This window comes from Hippichthys cyanospilos, chromosome 10, assembly GCF_059441005.1.
Source record: "Hippichthys cyanospilos isolate Australia breed blue-spotted pipefish chromosome 10, RoL_Hcya_1.0, whole genome shotgun sequence".
NCBI lineage: Eukaryota > Metazoa > Chordata > Actinopteri > Syngnathiformes > Syngnathidae > Hippichthys > Hippichthys cyanospilos.
Window position 1 is genome coordinate 2152930 of NC_142378.1, and position 15715 is coordinate 2168644.

A 15715-nucleotide genomic window follows, 5' to 3' on the forward strand; every position below is an offset into this window, starting at 1 on the left:
GATGAAAATTGCAATTCCGACATTTTTAATTCACCTTTTTTTTAGCATTCCCCTCATTCGTCGGTCCGTCGGCGACGGTTTGATGGTCAGTGCCCACCTCTATATTTAGACTAGAGAATTTTTCTAAATGAACTGAATTCCTCTCATTTGTCTATTAAGATGCAATTTCCATCCATCTTGTGTGTTTATAATGTTCGTATTAATGTTTAGGGTGAATTTACTGACATATCGTACATTTAGTTTCTAACTAGGATGGTACGAAAATCTTATAGCTTTATGAAAAGCGGTAGAGTGAAAATACAGATTATTTTGACGACCTATTAGTAATAATAAACGGAATTACAATAAATGGAATGAAAATTGTGGAACCTCACGTGTGTGGCAGATATGCTAATTGCTTTTCCTCTGTGCTGCCAATGCAAAATCATTCAAACGTAAAAATGAATACATTAGAAACAAAAAAACATAAACAACTAACCCATCGGTGTCTTTACTACCTGTACACGTCTGCGATGGTCTGGATTTGTAGTTCCCCATTGGTACGGGTCCTGTATGCGTTCTGATGGGTCGCTCATACAATCGCTGCCTCTGTCACAATTGCACACATCCAGATAAAGAGGGGATCATGGCGGCGGGCTAAAAATAATAACGGCCGAACAAACTCCGACAACTGATCTCCCTTCATCGCCGTGACACGTGAGCGTGTGTGTGCGAGTGTGACATAGGTAATCCTTGTGTTGTGGGGACATGTGTAAAGTTCACAGGGAGGGCGGGATCACATTTTAAAATCATTTTTTTTTTATATTATCACATGATCTGTACACCCGAGTTGGCACTGTAGAAAAATTATCGTAAATCCCAAGACACATCTTTTCATAAGACATTAGATAAGACACAAAAGACACACCTTTTTTCCCTAAAAAGAAGGACAAAAGTATGGGTGTATCCAGTTAGCCGTTAGCAGCAAGCGCTTGTTGCAGCTAACAGCAGCTTGTGTTAGCTGATGTCGTTCCATTATTTTAAATAAAAGAAGCAAGCAAACTGAACCAACGTCCGAGTCCATCCTTGTTCACACACATGAATATTACTGAAACGGAAAAGCTATGAAGTCTCCAGCGTATTCAGCTAAGAATGGGAATGTATGGAGTTGGGTGTAAAGTTAGAGAACACAGAAAGGTATTTCATTTGACACGTTTCTTAAATGTGATCTTTTGCAACTTCATGGTCTGCAACTTCAGGTATTTTTGATAAAATGAACTCGAGCTGCGTCGAGAGGAAAGGGAAAAACAACTGCTTGGAGCGCATTCAATGTTACACTGGCGCCGCATTCACTCACCGCTCACAACGTGGGAAATCTGAAACACACTTAACCCACAACAAATATATAATTTTTGGATATGAACACAAGAAAATATGAAGAATTTAGGAAGATGAGATTTATTCTGTTTTGCTGTAGTTTTTACATTGTTGCCAAACAGTTTTATACACATTAACATTTACAGGTGCGTCTTATATTTTGGGAATTACTGAACAAGATATTTAAATGAAGTTATTGAAATATTTTTAAATCATAATAATTTTGCCCATCTAGTGATTAAATTGGTCAGCAAACTCGCTGATCCACAATTGTGACAAAAAAATCCGTTTTTAGCCTATTCGTACATTTGAATGGGTTTTGCCGTCAAAAACGTTAACTTCAATCTTCTTCACGATTTCCGTGCGATGTCATGATAGAGTCCCTTTCTGAAGTTCAGCATCTCCTGCAGGTTCTTAAACTGCAGCGCTTCATGCATGGATATCAACTTGACATCTTCGGGTAGCGCCAAAGCACATCTGCCCCGGACTGCTTGCAGCATGTCGAGCGACATGGAGAACGAGCGTTGTTGGTCCTCGCAAACTGGAAACAAACAAGCCGTCCACAAACTACAGGCGGACGCGTCGCCGGAGAACCTCACGTCATGGGGGTCCAGTCCCCAGAGGGCCACGCAGTCTTCCAGAGCGGTGCCAAAAAGAGTCAAGGCCTCCATGGACGCGGACGCTTTCGCGCAGGATTTCAAGTCGTCGTGAATTCCAAAGGCGACGGTGACCGCGCCTGTTCCGTCGTGCCGGTTCACCCACAGAGAATACATGAAGACCCCATCGGGGACAGAGGAACCGGGAGCGACCCGGCATCCGCTGACCACCGTATCCCGGCCTACGGACGCCCCCTCCTCCAGTTTGGAATACTCCACCACGGATCCGGCCCCGATGGAGCAACTGGGTTTCAGAACGCTGTGCATCACGCAGGAAGCCGGCTCCGTCTTCTCATTCGGGTTCAGGCTGAACGCAGAAGACGAGAGACCCAGTTGGCTCCTCAGGTCGTCGTCCCCGGCGAGGTGGAAAAGGTATTCCGACATGGTTCCGATGTGGTAAAACTTGGAGTTCTTCAGTAGGATCACGTTGAGCGGCGTTCCCCGAAGAAGATAGAAAATCTTCTGACGGATTTCTAGCAGATTATTTTCCTTTTTGGAGACGTTGGTCGTGTTTCGGGTGTATTCTATGGAGGCGGACGCTCCTAACGCTTGGAGGAAATCGCCGTACGCATCGATCTCGCATTCTAAAGGTCCGACCTCTTTAAGTACACCGACGAGACGCCGAGACGTATCAAAGTCCACGTAGTACGTACTGTCCGTGTAGACAAACTCGGGTTCGGACGAAAGAAAACAATCGTTTCCCTTCTGACAAACGGCGCCCGTGTCTCGCATGGTGGCGACGCTGGGTTTGTGAAGAAACCGCAAACAGGTTCTGCTCTCCATCTCCGACCGTTCGGCGTCCTCGCACGGCTTCAAAACAAAAACGCCGTGGGCGGCGCCGACGGAAAGCGGCGACGGGTGGGCTAAGGCGGTAAAACCTGGCTTGTCGAACGTCACGCGCCCGTCGCCGCCGACGCTGTAGAGCTCGATGTCATCGGCGCAGGTCACCAACACGCCGGGCTTCATGCGAGAGGGGAAATCCACATACATGGCCAGCTTGAGCTCCAGCATCTGGTAGAGAGGTTCCCCCAACGGCACGGCGCTGAAGATCTTCCCGAGCGCACTGGCGCTGGGCAGGCGCTGACTCGAGCCGCCTGGGGGAATATTTTAACCGTCAAAACGTTTGCCCTGAGCAGCTGCGATGTCATTTTCAGGCGACGGAGTAACAAAACCACCACCCCCTGAGATGAATGCAAAATAAGCCTCAATTCATCTCCGACCTGCATGGATCAGGATAACTTTCATCCTGCAGAGGGTCTTGCCATAGATGTCACCGAGGTGCTTCAGAGCATGCAGAGTGGAGCCGCCGTTTCCTAGCATACACAAATAAGTCACTTTAACACACATTAAAGTACAAAAACACATTTAGTCTAGGGCTGCACAATTAATCACATTTTAATTAAGCTGATCCTTTGCAATATTAACATTTAAATAGCCAGCGACTGAACATGTCAAATCAAACACTTTGTAATCATACCACCAGGGGGCAATGTTTGCATGACAAAAGCCTCTGCTTTTCTCACTCTAATATATTATTTATCAGTGTGAAATGGCATTGAGTTTCTCACCTGATTCCTAATATAAACCATGCTGTCGATTGAGACCCATTTTGAAAAATACAATTAGGAAAGAATTTGAGTAAAATCGGTTTGAAATGACAGAAAATGATATTTTGACTGCTAATTGGTTAAAATGTGCTTGAAAGTAAATCATGTGCTTGGTTCTAAGTAGGCTTAATTTTTTTTCCATTTGGTTTGCATTCAAATTATTTAGCTATGTTGCCCTGTGTGCCAGGTTTTTGCCATGTGCAGCCCTGATTTAGTCCTAGCATTTTTGTTTGAGGGTCACATACAGAAAAAAAGTCAGAACTTGAAAAAAACTCTTCTGCTTTGATTTATTTAAGATACAAAAACTATGCAAGCTAACAATAAATGGCAAGTAGTTCAGGATCTATAAAGTTTTTTGGTACGGCCAATGGACTAGACCTGATCTCATCGGCACATTAACTCTGGTCATTTATTTTACTTGAGGATCAATAATGTGGTGTCTAGAATAATGTCTGCCAAACAAAGGCATTTTTCCAAAATGTCCACTCAAGACTTGTGAGTCGCCCACCCACCTATTTTACATCCAGGTGGATCCGAAAAGACTTTGTAGTGAACTCCAAGCGGGAGCTCTTCCCTTTCCAATTTTGCAGTAATCTGAAGCTCGTACGCATTTTTCTGCTTTTCGTCAGCGGCAGTCAAGACCACTGCGTCCCAAAACTCACCACTCGGAACCTCTTGACCTGCAGGTAGACCACAAGCTAGCAAGTTATTTTCACAGATAATTAATGGCCATGAAAACACATTTGATAGGTCTGTATCTATATGAAACTTGATCATTGTTGTAGGGGAGCTCCTGGAAAACTTACCGCGGAAACAGTTGAATTTTCTCAGTTTTTCCCTCGTTGCCGTTTGCAACTTTCTTACTAAGTTTTGATTCGCGTTGTTAGTTCCCTTGTCCATTTCTTATGCGTAAAAGTAATATTACGGATCACTTCCTGTTTCACTTCCGTGTTTATGTCACGTGACCGTGTTACCTCCCCAAACTTCTAAACATGTACACTAATAACTATAGATATTTAACTAATTCGTAACTTTAAAAATAAATAATATCAAAAGCGACACGGTCATAAGAATACTTTACAATATATATTTTTTGTCGTATTTGAGAATTAGTTTGACCTGCTCCGGAAAAGAATAAGAGAATACGGAGCTGTTTTAAATGGCAAAAGATAAGCACGTCTTTTTCATTATTTGGAAACATATGATCGAGAGGCTGTTTCCCAGACCTTTTATTACGTAACGGGCAAAATCTACCTCACAGAATTATATGTATACTGTATTGAGAAAGATATATTTATACAACAAATTAAAAAATACATTTAGTAGCGGGACAGCAAAAACCCAGGTAAAATTGATTCAATTAGATTGCCCCACACCCCAAAAAAAAAACTATTTTCCTCATTAAAAACGTTGATGGGAAAAAGTTACTAGCTACTAAATAAGCTATTATAGTACTAAACTAATATGCAATGGCCCAGTATATACACATTACGAATACTTGAACAATGTGGATATTTTATCCACATTGTAGTATTTATTGCAGTTTCTAAATATTAAAATCCATGTATTGTTCTCGGTCTTGCATTGCTAACATCAGAACCCCCCCCCCCCCCCCACCTCCCCCCACAAAAAAAAAAAAGAGCGATGATGTTATCAGTGCAAGGACCAAAAAAGGGGAGTCTGTTTTGTTCTTATTTTACAAACTGATTATTAATCAAACAAGTGGGGAGATTTTTACGTATAGATGGGAAGGAAAAAAAAAACAATTAGCATCAAGGTTCCACTCTCTACTGTAAGTGAATTTTGAAATGAAGTATTCAGGCCATCTGCAACAGACAGGTGCAGAATGCTGTGCAAAGGCACCCCAAATTCCCAAAATAGCATCAAGGAAGCCGTGACAAGGTCAAAACGTGACAAGGTCAAATTGACTTCCCCGAAAACCTTTTGTGTGTCACTCAATGCAGTTTCACTGCCCACATTCCTATTGTGTCGAAAAATTGGGCAAATATGTCAACAATCCATCTTTACCCATGTTTATAAGTACAAATATAAATGTTTAAAATCAGATATAAAACGATACTATATTTAATTCTGTAACATTGTGTCATTTAGAGGGATATGTGTATAAGTAGTATAATTTTATTATTGTAAGTATGTGTTTATGAATTTTATAAAACATATATACAGTATGCTATAAATATATTTATGTATTGGGTATTTAATATATTTCCTGTATTTATATATACAGTACATACTGTATATCTGTGGAGCAAAATTAGTATATAATACAAGAATATTTAAAAGGGGTAGAAAATAAAAGTATTTTTTAAAATTCCTACCCTTTTTGAACATAGTATTGTTTTTGTTGTTTGACTATTTTCAATTTTATCTAATACTTTGTGTGCACAAACTATATATTTTTTATATGCAGTACATGTTCAAAATATGTTCAAAATGTATACAATAATGTGTACCAAAAATGTATACAATATTGTTTCAACAGCTTTATGTGATATCGTCACACGGTCAATAACCAAAAGCAGGAAAATACAGCAATTATCAAAACCAAAATGTAGGAAAATAGAATCTACTGGATTATTAATTATTGCATCACTTCCTTATTACAGACTTCCAGTCGATTCCAAATAAAACCATAAGAGGCTTAACTTCCCTGTGCAATCTTGCGTAGTAATGTTTTTTCCTATGACTTTGAAACCGGTACCAGGATCGACAACACACACCCGCATTTGATTGGCCCTTTACGAAAAATGCCCGCAAAAACCAGTTGAAAACAGAGTACTCCAAAACCGCCGTATAAATACAAGAGAAAACACAATACTAGGGTTCCTTTCGCAGAGGTTGCGTACTGGCTTGGTTTTTGGACTGCAGAGCCAAGCTGTTCTTATTGGCTTCAAGGAAGTCACTACAGGCGGAAAAAGCGCTGTAAAAAGAAGAGGACAGTCCAACGATGTCTGTGGAGATGTAGGGAACAACTCCGGGTGTGGCCTGATTGTAGTAGGTCACCTGAAATCAAACATATTAAAAACACTTGGTTCTGGACTTTGATTTTTTCTTTTAAAAAGCTGTGCACAAATGTCAAGTGGAACCTTGGTGACGCCGCTGGACTCCTCCCAGATGGTGAAGCCGGCACAGAGCACCTCCCCCCTGTGGTAGTCGTCAGTTGGAGGGTGGGTGGGCAGCGTGACGGAGCGCAGAGCGATCAAGTACGGGTCCCTGCAAGGGCCAAAACAGAACCGGGCGTGATTTGAACCCTCTGTGCAGTATTTTGATCATTTTAGGGTTAATTCATCACATTAGTGAGATTGCGCACTCCTGATAGTGTGATATCTGGGTGAAATTTCAGCTCCCTTTCAACGCTTTCACTTCGACGTGAAATGGCTTTGGTCTAAAGATGAAATGATTGGACAAAACACCGCACAAGCGTGACATAAAATTAAACTATGCATCATTCGACATGGTTCTACAACCGGTGTACACAACTTGGCCACAAGGGGGCAACATTACATTTACTTAGTAAATACGTACATAAAATGTTAGTTGAGTTTGATCTGACATGGGATTTGTGAGGCCATATCGGCGCGTTCCAAAGCGAGGTGCGTTTTTTTTTTTACGACGTGATATGTGTCACGACATACCTGACATCACATGGTTTCCGACAAGAGGCCAGCAAGATAAAGTCCTGACCTTTGCCCCCTTTTCGGATGGAGGGCGTCCTGACGCGGTAAATGGTGTCGTCTTCGTCCGCCTGCGTGATCACCTCGCACGCTCTGCGGGGAAACCGCACGTTTGCTTACCACGTAAGGTATAAGGATGTTGACATCGTGTCATGGGAGGTAATATAGATTTATTTTATTTATTTGATGGCTGATGCTAATTCCAGTAATTGGGAGGGTCAAATTCCGATAACTGTTTAAATGACTAATTAAAAAAAAATATAGGATGAGTACGTTTGACGAATTTGAAAAAATATATTGGATAACTCAAATATATCTTTATTTATATATTATTTTAACATAAATGTTGTCTGATACATTTTAGTATATTATCATTAATCATTATTATTGTATTTTCATTATTAGCTGTTTTGTTGTTTTTATTCATTTATGATACTTGTATTTTTTGAAGTTTTTTTTTTTATTTGTGCTTTTTAATTTGTGTTAACTTATACCTGTGCTATAAAAATAAAGCTGACTTAAGAGTTGAGTTTTTTTGTCAGTCACAACCATAAAAATATAAAAAACAGGCAGAATATTCGACTAATTTGCAATATATTACAACCGAGACTAAAATAATAAATAAAATGGACCCATGTTTATTTGTATGTCAATATCTTTATGTTGTAACGTGTAAAAAGTACCAGCAACAATTGACTTGTTTGTTGTCGTTTTTTTAGTTATGTCTGTGAAAAACGGTTATATTGAATATAAAAGTAGTGCATCGGCACCATTTTATAGCAATTTAGGACCAAGAAAAAAGACCAAGACCAAAGCACTAGCGAATATAAAGGTAGTGCTTAGGCGCTATTTTGTGCTATTTATTGGCAATTATAAAACTTTTTTGAGTGGATTTTATGGTAGATCTCGATACATATCCCGTTTTTCTTGTGCTTTCATTTTCAACTGAAGTACTTTTTTTTTTTTAAAACAGAAATATCTGTACTTCTAAATGTGGCAAGTATAAAAAGAATCCAGCAAGTGACTGACTGATAATGGCGGTCCCATTCTTTTCTCCTGGTGAGGTCGGCGAGCAGATGGAAGGTCTGCTCGGCCGAGACGCTCACGTTCATCTCCACTTTGAAGCACAGCATCTGGTTCTCCTCCAGCGTGTACAGTCGGACCTGCAAAGCGGGCGCGGTTTTTTGGAAGCGAGTCCGAGGGTCGAAAGGCCGCCAGTAATACTCACTTTGTTTTTTTCCGAGGCCAGCACCCAGTTGTTTATGGTGTCCATCAGTTTCAGAGCGGAGACGTTGTTGTAGCTTAAGTACATCTGGGAAAGTAAAGGATGCAATAAAGGAGGTTTAGGGTTTCCCTTTGAGGGTTTTAAAAAAAAATAAGCAATGTAGGATTAACAGATTTTCCAATTTACCGTATTTTCCGCACTATAAGGCGCACCCTCAATTAATGACACATTTTACAACTTTTTCCATATATAAGGCGCACCGGATTATAAGGCGCACCCTCAATTAATGACATATTTGCACATTTTTCAATCACAATATAGTAATACTCAAAGTAATAACAATAACTCTAAACGCTGAATAGCATAATAACTCAATGTCAATATGAGCAACCTTGTTCAACTGTAAACACGCAAACGAAACAGGAAAAGCTTAATTTATCACTTCAATCCCCATCTACAATCTCAATATTGATCCATATATAAGGCGTACCTGATTATAAGGCGCACCATCATCTTTTAAAAAAAATTAAGGCTTTTAGGTGCGCCTTATAGTGCGGAAAATACGGTAAGCGTCTTTCAAATGACTCCTACCTGATTACTTGGATCCCAGGGTACAGACAGCGGCATTTCGTTTTGCTTGCAGGAGGTGATGTATTTCCTGCAGACACAAACAAGCTTTGACTGTGGTGAGAAGTAAGAAAAAAGACAAATACTTGAATAGTTTAATAGACGATACACTCGTGAAGCTATACAATACTATCAGTCAATAGAAAAGACAGTTAAAAAAAAAAAAAAGGAAACTCTTTTGGGTGCAGAGATTTTTTTTTTTTAATTATGACGAATAATCCCGGAAAGAAAAACAAGACCCGAGCAAGATGAAAACATTCTTGAAGTTTTGGGTTGACTGAAGATTAGCACAGACGCCGGCGACCTGACAGCGGAACAATAAGCGTATTATGCCCGGCTAGCTCCGCTCGGGGCTCACATTCTGCGCCGACGGGTCACATGCTGTTCCGTGCACGCCGAACAATAAATTCCGCATCGCCACACAAACACATTGGGCAATAGTGACACAGCATTTCTTTCTAATATGAAGGAATAGTCAAATTTTAAAAAATAAAATCAATTTCTATGCACCCCTACTAGTTTCGACAATCTGATTAATAGCTGTCGACAGAAAATGACATCACAGCAAGGTCAAAGTCGGAGTCACACATACATGTGCTATGTCTATGTAATTATGGGTGATATATGAAAAATTGACATCATTCCTTGCTTTGAATTGCATGTAGGTAATAGCTATGTTGTATGTGTGGAAACACTGCCATCCAATGGTCACAGTTGTCACTACAGTGCTCAATTGGCTTATATTGTGTAAGCATTAGTCAAGGGTGACGGCGCCTCTCCATAAAAAAACGTCTCTGACCAGAATTTTATTATTATTACGATTTTAATTCCCGTCCATAGCACTGAATGAGTTAAGAGGGCGTGGCCTTGTAGCTTCTGTGTGTCTCTGTTTTAATTTTTCGTTTTTTTTTTCCTAGAATCTGGAAAAACTCACAAGTCAAGGTGCCATCGTAGCGATTCAACTACCTTCTCCACTCACCTATCGAGGCGGATCTTCTTCCTGGCGATGGCCTCTTTATAACGCCGTTTACCATCCTATAAAATAGATAGCACCAGTTGAAAGTTTGGAATTTCCGCTAGATCAACTAGATTTTGTCATGTTTAAAATTCGGCCCTGGATGACACTTGGTCCGGGCAAAAAAATAAAATAAAATTTAAAATAAATAAATAAATAAATAAATAAATACAATAAAAATAAAAATAAAAATAAAAATAAAAATAAAATAAAATAAAATAAAATAAAATAAAATAAAATAAAATAAAATAAAATAAAATAAAATAAAATAAAACAACTCACCACAGGCTCGGGTCTTATCCGAGGTAACGTGCGAGGTTTCCGATCAGCGTCCAGAACCTCAAAGGTCATGAAGGCACTATTTATATGACGCTGAGGCTCTCCTCCCTGATAGGCTTCGGCGCACACTCCCACCTCCATGCTGCAACACAAAGATGAGTAAAAACAACAGAGTTTGTGTGCTTGCAAAAGTGTGCAGACCCTCTTAAACCTTGTGCAGTATTTTGACCATTTTGGGTCATTCCTTCCACGTCATTTTTGCAGAATTTTAGCCAAGCAATGGCACACTCCTGCTGATGTGATAACTAAGCGCTCGTGCCATGTTGAAATTTGTCACCATCCGGGTGAAATTTCAGCTCCCTAGAGTCTTTTTAAATGATTCGCCTTTAATGTGAAATGCTTTGGCTGTAAAGATCCAAGAATCGGACAAAATACCGCAAAAGTACTCTTCTATATTCAAAAGAACAAACGTTAGCCAAAATAAGATGACATCATAGTGTGAAAGGTTGATGGTGATGTCATATTGGGCAAAGACTAACCTGTGCTTGAAGGCGTTGTTCACGATGGACTTCAGAACCAGTCGGTCGCCGATGTGAGACGGGCCGCGGAAATGGAACATGTCAATGCTCCTCAAGGTGGGATGCGCATTACACAGACGACTGTAACGACCAGGAGACAAACCGGCTATAAAATCTCATTTTTTCTCATTTCTCATTTTTTCATAGAATCTCATTGCGTGTGGAAAAGTTCCCCCGCATGAAATGGGAGGGTGTACATACCTTGCGGAAATGGTGGCTACATTCTCCATCCAAGCCATAATCTGGCCCCCGAAGGTGCTGACTTGGTGATTGGCGTGGGGGGGCAGCACCAGCTCCACGCTCTCCACTCGGGTGCGCTCGGCCGGCACGGCGTCCTCGTACTCCTGGAATTCTCCTGTTGCAGAAAAAAACGATGGTCATAATTACTTGCCAGTGGCGCAATACAAGTTTTGTTTTTTTAATTGTTTCTAATTGTTGTAGAGCGAACTAAATATGGGTCGGGGGGGGGGGGGGGGGGGTACCCAGCTGCGCCGTGCTGCTGCTGAGCAGGTCTGTGATGATCTCGGCGTGGATGAGCCTCATCCTCCTCCTCTCCGCCGCCAAGCTGTATTCCATTTGTTCCAATTGTGTTTGAGGAGTCAGCTGCTTCAGTTGCACCTGTGCGCGCGTACATACGGACAAAAGTTTTGGGACATCCGCCCTCGACTCGGCAAGGGTTCTCCAGACCCGTTATAAAAGAGAGGCCACCTCGCCAATGTCAAATGAAACTAGTAAAAACACATTTTAATATTTGCCTTGAGATACAAGTTTGATTCATTCCATGAGTAGGCTTGTAACATAGAACACACAAATTGTTTTTCACATTTAAAATGAATGGAAACATCATTCATCTGTCATCATTTCTGTCACAACATACCAAAAAAAAAAAAAAAAAAAACAACAATTAATTTAAATTTTATAAAGTTATTCAAAAATTAACTCAGTTCTTTTTGTATTTACTTCCTGTGGCAACTAAACTCTGCTAACTTTGCAACTAAAACTTTTGAGAACTGTTTCTGTGAGGATGCTTTTTTGTTTTTTTGCATCACTTCAATTGATATTGTGCTACTCCTGCTATGCCCTCTCATCACCACTAGAGGCCACAAAAAAGCGAATAAACAGAGAACTTTTTCTCGAGAGCTACTGACGTTTTGAATGACAATAAAACAAGAAGCCACTGAAAACAACAACTGCAATCAATGCTTTTAAATCGATAATATTTATTCTATTTATTTTTCATATTTATTTAACCACAGTATTTTGAGCATTCTCGCAGTATTTTAACCAAGGGATGGCACACTCCTGGTAGTTTAATAACTAAGTGGTCTTGCCATGTTGAACTTGAACATGTTGCCACCATTTGGGTGAAATTTCAGCTTCCTAGTGTCTTCTTTCAATGTTTCCCTTTGTTGTAAAAAGGATTGAATAAAATACTGTACAAGGGTTAATACGTGGCATTCAGAACAGCAATGCCGTTTTCATTGTATGCCAGATATACAATGATAATAAAAGGTATTTGATTCTTTTTTTTAAATTCTTTTCGAAAAGGCGTACTGCTCTAAAGCATGGAAAAGCCATAACTGCTTAGTAAGCCGCAGTGAGAATTAGTCATTCTTTGCGAAAGGTAAGGAACAAATGCTGCCCAATTATTGTGATTGACTACATGTGCTGCTCCACCATTTGTGTTGAAATTTCTCGTACTTTGCCATTTTCCGTTCTCCTGGCCACAAAGGTGGCGAAAGCTTGACAAACTCTCCAGTGAGAGTCAGTGTATAGGTCCTCGCATGTCACCATTATGCCAACCTAAAAGTGTAAAAAAAATAAATCAATTTAAATGGCATGAGATAACCCCAATATTCTCAAATGTAAAATAACCACAGACCTCCATACTTGAGGTGAACGCTCTGTTGACCTTGGCTATGATTGTAACTACATTCCCCACTCTGCAACACACACACACACACACACACACACACACACACACACGGAGTGGTGATGATACCATCAACATAGAATAGTCGCTTATCTTATCTTAGAGCATGTGGCAACTACAAAGTCACCTGTGAACCACTACAAAAAAGTTCGTTTTTGTTGTATTAAAAAAATAATTAAATACATGGAATAATTATTTTCACACAGTGTTTTGGGGAATCGGTGCAGGTTCCGGTCGGGTTCTTACCCGATGGTGTGTTCAAAATGGATGTCATCCACAGAGGCGGTAACACAGGAGCAGCCTGCGTGTCTTTCAGCTGCAGAGCGAGATCACTTTGAGTTACAATTCAACAAATTCAAAATGACACCTAGCGTGTAGCTGAATATTTCTAGAATCGATTAGTTCATTAATTAAAAAAATTGCATAAAATTTCATTTTTAATAATGATTTTATATATATATATATATATCAATTAAAAAAAAAAATAAATAAAATAAAATAAAAAAATTCAAAAAATATGGGATTGAATTGAGGACTGAATGAGTTAAAATCTTCAATAGTCTGTAATTCATCCATTTTTGTCAGCGCCAGGGGACCAAAAGAGAAGGTGTTTTATTAATTATATAGTTTAAAAAAAATAAATAAATAAAAAAAAACACACAAAAAAATGCCTTTGGGAAATTCATTCAATTGTCAGTGCTAAGGGACCAAAAGAGAAGTTGTTTTATTCATTATATGGTTTTTAAAAGAGTTATCTGATTAATCGGTCAGCAGAATTTGCTTCTGTCAACTATGGAAATTTGAAAAAAAAAAAAAAAAAATCACGAGGCCTAACATGAATAGCACCTGATAGGCAGGCGGTGGAGTCCATCCACTTGAGCAGCTGTCCGGCGCTCAGCTCGCCGCAGTGATTGGAGTGGCAAGGCAGCACAATCTGACTCATGGTGACTTCCGTGGGGTTCCTGTACGCCTCGCCGATTTCCAGCGCCGCGCCGGCACCTTTCCCCTCCTCCGACGTCATGACTCACCCCTGCGCAGATCGCAGACGCGCGGCGGAGCCGGCAAATGCAATATTTCGGTAAACCTTTGAGAGAAAGCCAAAATCAACAACCGATGAGGAGGTTGCGCAAGTGTGCACACCCCTCTCGGAACACAAAGAACTTTATGAGGAGAAAGATGCAGAAAGTGGATTTGCGATGCGAATTTTGAATACATTAAATGCCGAGATCCAATTTTAGATTCCCTCCTTTTCCCGGGGGACAATTGTTTTGAAAGACATTTATTTGAAAGGCAATTTTGTATTACATTTTGCAGATTCCGGAGCGCTCATTTTGGGATATGCAACATGTTTATTGCTACTTCTTCCTCTGTCATTTTCTTCTATTTTGAACTGAAAGGGCTACATTCTTGTCTTTGGGTCTACCGATGTCAAGAATTTTGTTCATTGTTGCCAATTTGTGCACGGAATTATGGGTAAAGTACAGACAGAGATTTGTTTAAGTGTGTTGTTATTTTTGGAATGAAAATGTATTTGTGATGTGTTTTCAAAAACCATTATGTCGTGGGGATTAGTTTTGAGATCTCCACTTAGGGATTTCTATCAAAACAACCTCCTTAAGGCCTCAAATTTCATTCCCCGGCAGCAAAAAGGTTCAAATTGTTATCAAAGTGCATAACAATAACAGATTAGTAGATGATGCGCACCATTGAAAGATGAATGGGACAAAACTTTCAACGTGTTTTTCCTCAAAACAAGAGATTTCATCTTTGCAACATTCAAACTGCGATAATTGTATCGGTTGTTGAGCTATTATATATGTAATTTTAAACGGAATTATGTGCAGATTTTGAAGTAGAATTTTGATTTTTGGAGACAAGTCTGATTTTGTGAAAACTCACATTTAATCTTATTAATTAATTTGTCGTTAAATGAAGTAAAGTATTGTACTGCGTGTCCGTAAATTGTTGTTTTACATGATTGGTTCATCATAGATATAAGGTAAAATGTAAAAATGTGATTAGTTTTGCTGATATAAAAGTTTTCCAAAGTGCTAGTCACAGAACCCCAACTTAAATCTATAAAAAAAAAATGCCAATGTTTTCCAACTACAATTTGCGTAATAAAGCTTGCATTAAGTGATTTATAATCCAAAGGAATTTCTAAACTCTCGTTTGCAAGTTGACGTTCGAATTGTTGACTGACATAATTGCACGCTATCAAATAAACGCACTTTTAAATGCAATGGTGTGAAAAGAAGGACACTTATGCATTGCAATGACCTTTCATCTCAATTCAGGTGTCATTTGGGATCAACAACTGTGTTTGTTTGTAAACACTCGAAACTCGTCTGCAAGGGGGGAAAAGGGGGGAGAAGACTAAGTTTAACTCTGAAAAGCCGCAAAAAGTAACTTACCCACAGCGAATGGGGACCCGTGAAGGTGAGTTGTCAGTCCTTCAAAAGGCGGAAAAGCAGCGAGGAAAAAAGCAAACGGTAACCCGGAAGGGGGTTCGTTTTCATTTCCCCATTCTTAAATAACAACACACACACTCGAAATCTTGTCCCAATACACTCGCCACTGGAGGGAGAGAGAGAGGTGGAGGGGGGAAAAAGGGGCGGAGGAAAATTGAGCCCTCCCCTAAACTGCGCAGCAGCTTTTAAGGTGGAATTTAAAAATAAATAAACCACGTGACCATGTCGTCGATTTTTTTTACACTGATCAGACTTGTGCAAAACAAATCTAAA

At 39.8% G+C, this 15715-nt stretch overlaps 3 protein-coding genes across 4 annotated transcripts in view; all 3 read right to left on the reverse strand.

Moving 5' to 3' along the window:
- The window catches only part of tnni3k (TNNI3 interacting kinase), a 24353-nt gene extending 23072 nt beyond the window's left edge, over positions 1-1281 (reverse strand). The window contains exon 1 of the mRNA XM_088425144.1: positions 498-1281. Within this exon, the coding sequence (XP_088281270.1) occupies positions 498-537 (40 nt within the window). The 5' untranslated portion in view covers positions 538-1281. The remainder of the gene's footprint in view (positions 1-497) is intronic.
- A 140-nt stretch (positions 1282-1421) lies between these two features.
- On the reverse strand, positions 1422-4572 carry fpgt (fucose-1-phosphate guanylyltransferase). Its single transcript, XM_088425145.1, has 4 exons — positions 4426-4572; positions 4132-4299; positions 3233-3325; positions 1422-3106 (listed from the first exon to the last, which is right to left on the reverse strand). The coding sequence occupies exons 1-4, from the start codon at positions 4517-4519 to the stop codon at positions 1707-1709; spliced, it is 1755 nt and encodes a 584-aa protein (XP_088281271.1). The 5' UTR covers positions 4520-4572; the 3' UTR covers positions 1422-1706.
- Positions 4573-6110: 1538 nt separating this feature from the next.
- acot11b (acyl-CoA thioesterase 11b) lies at positions 6111-15541 on the reverse strand. 2 transcript variants are annotated; one of them, XM_088426677.1, is made up of 16 exons: positions 15386-15541; positions 13818-14001; positions 13218-13287; positions 12921-12981; positions 12740-12841; positions 11521-11656; positions 11240-11393; positions 11000-11119; positions 10464-10602; positions 10146-10201; positions 9131-9197; positions 8543-8626; positions 8344-8477; positions 7276-7407; positions 6727-6853; positions 6111-6643 (listed from the first exon to the last, which is right to left on the reverse strand). In XM_088426677.1, exons 2-16 carry the CDS (start codon positions 13990-13992, stop codon positions 6458-6460), a joined length of 1743 nt encoding a protein of 580 aa, XP_088282803.1. In that variant the 5' UTR covers positions 13993-14001; positions 15386-15541; the 3' UTR covers positions 6111-6457. The 2 variants fall into 2 exon arrangements, with proteins under 2 accessions (XP_088282803.1, XP_088282804.1); XM_088426678.1 differs by having other exon boundaries at positions 13818-14055.
- Between the last annotated feature and the right edge of the window lie 174 nt (positions 15542-15715).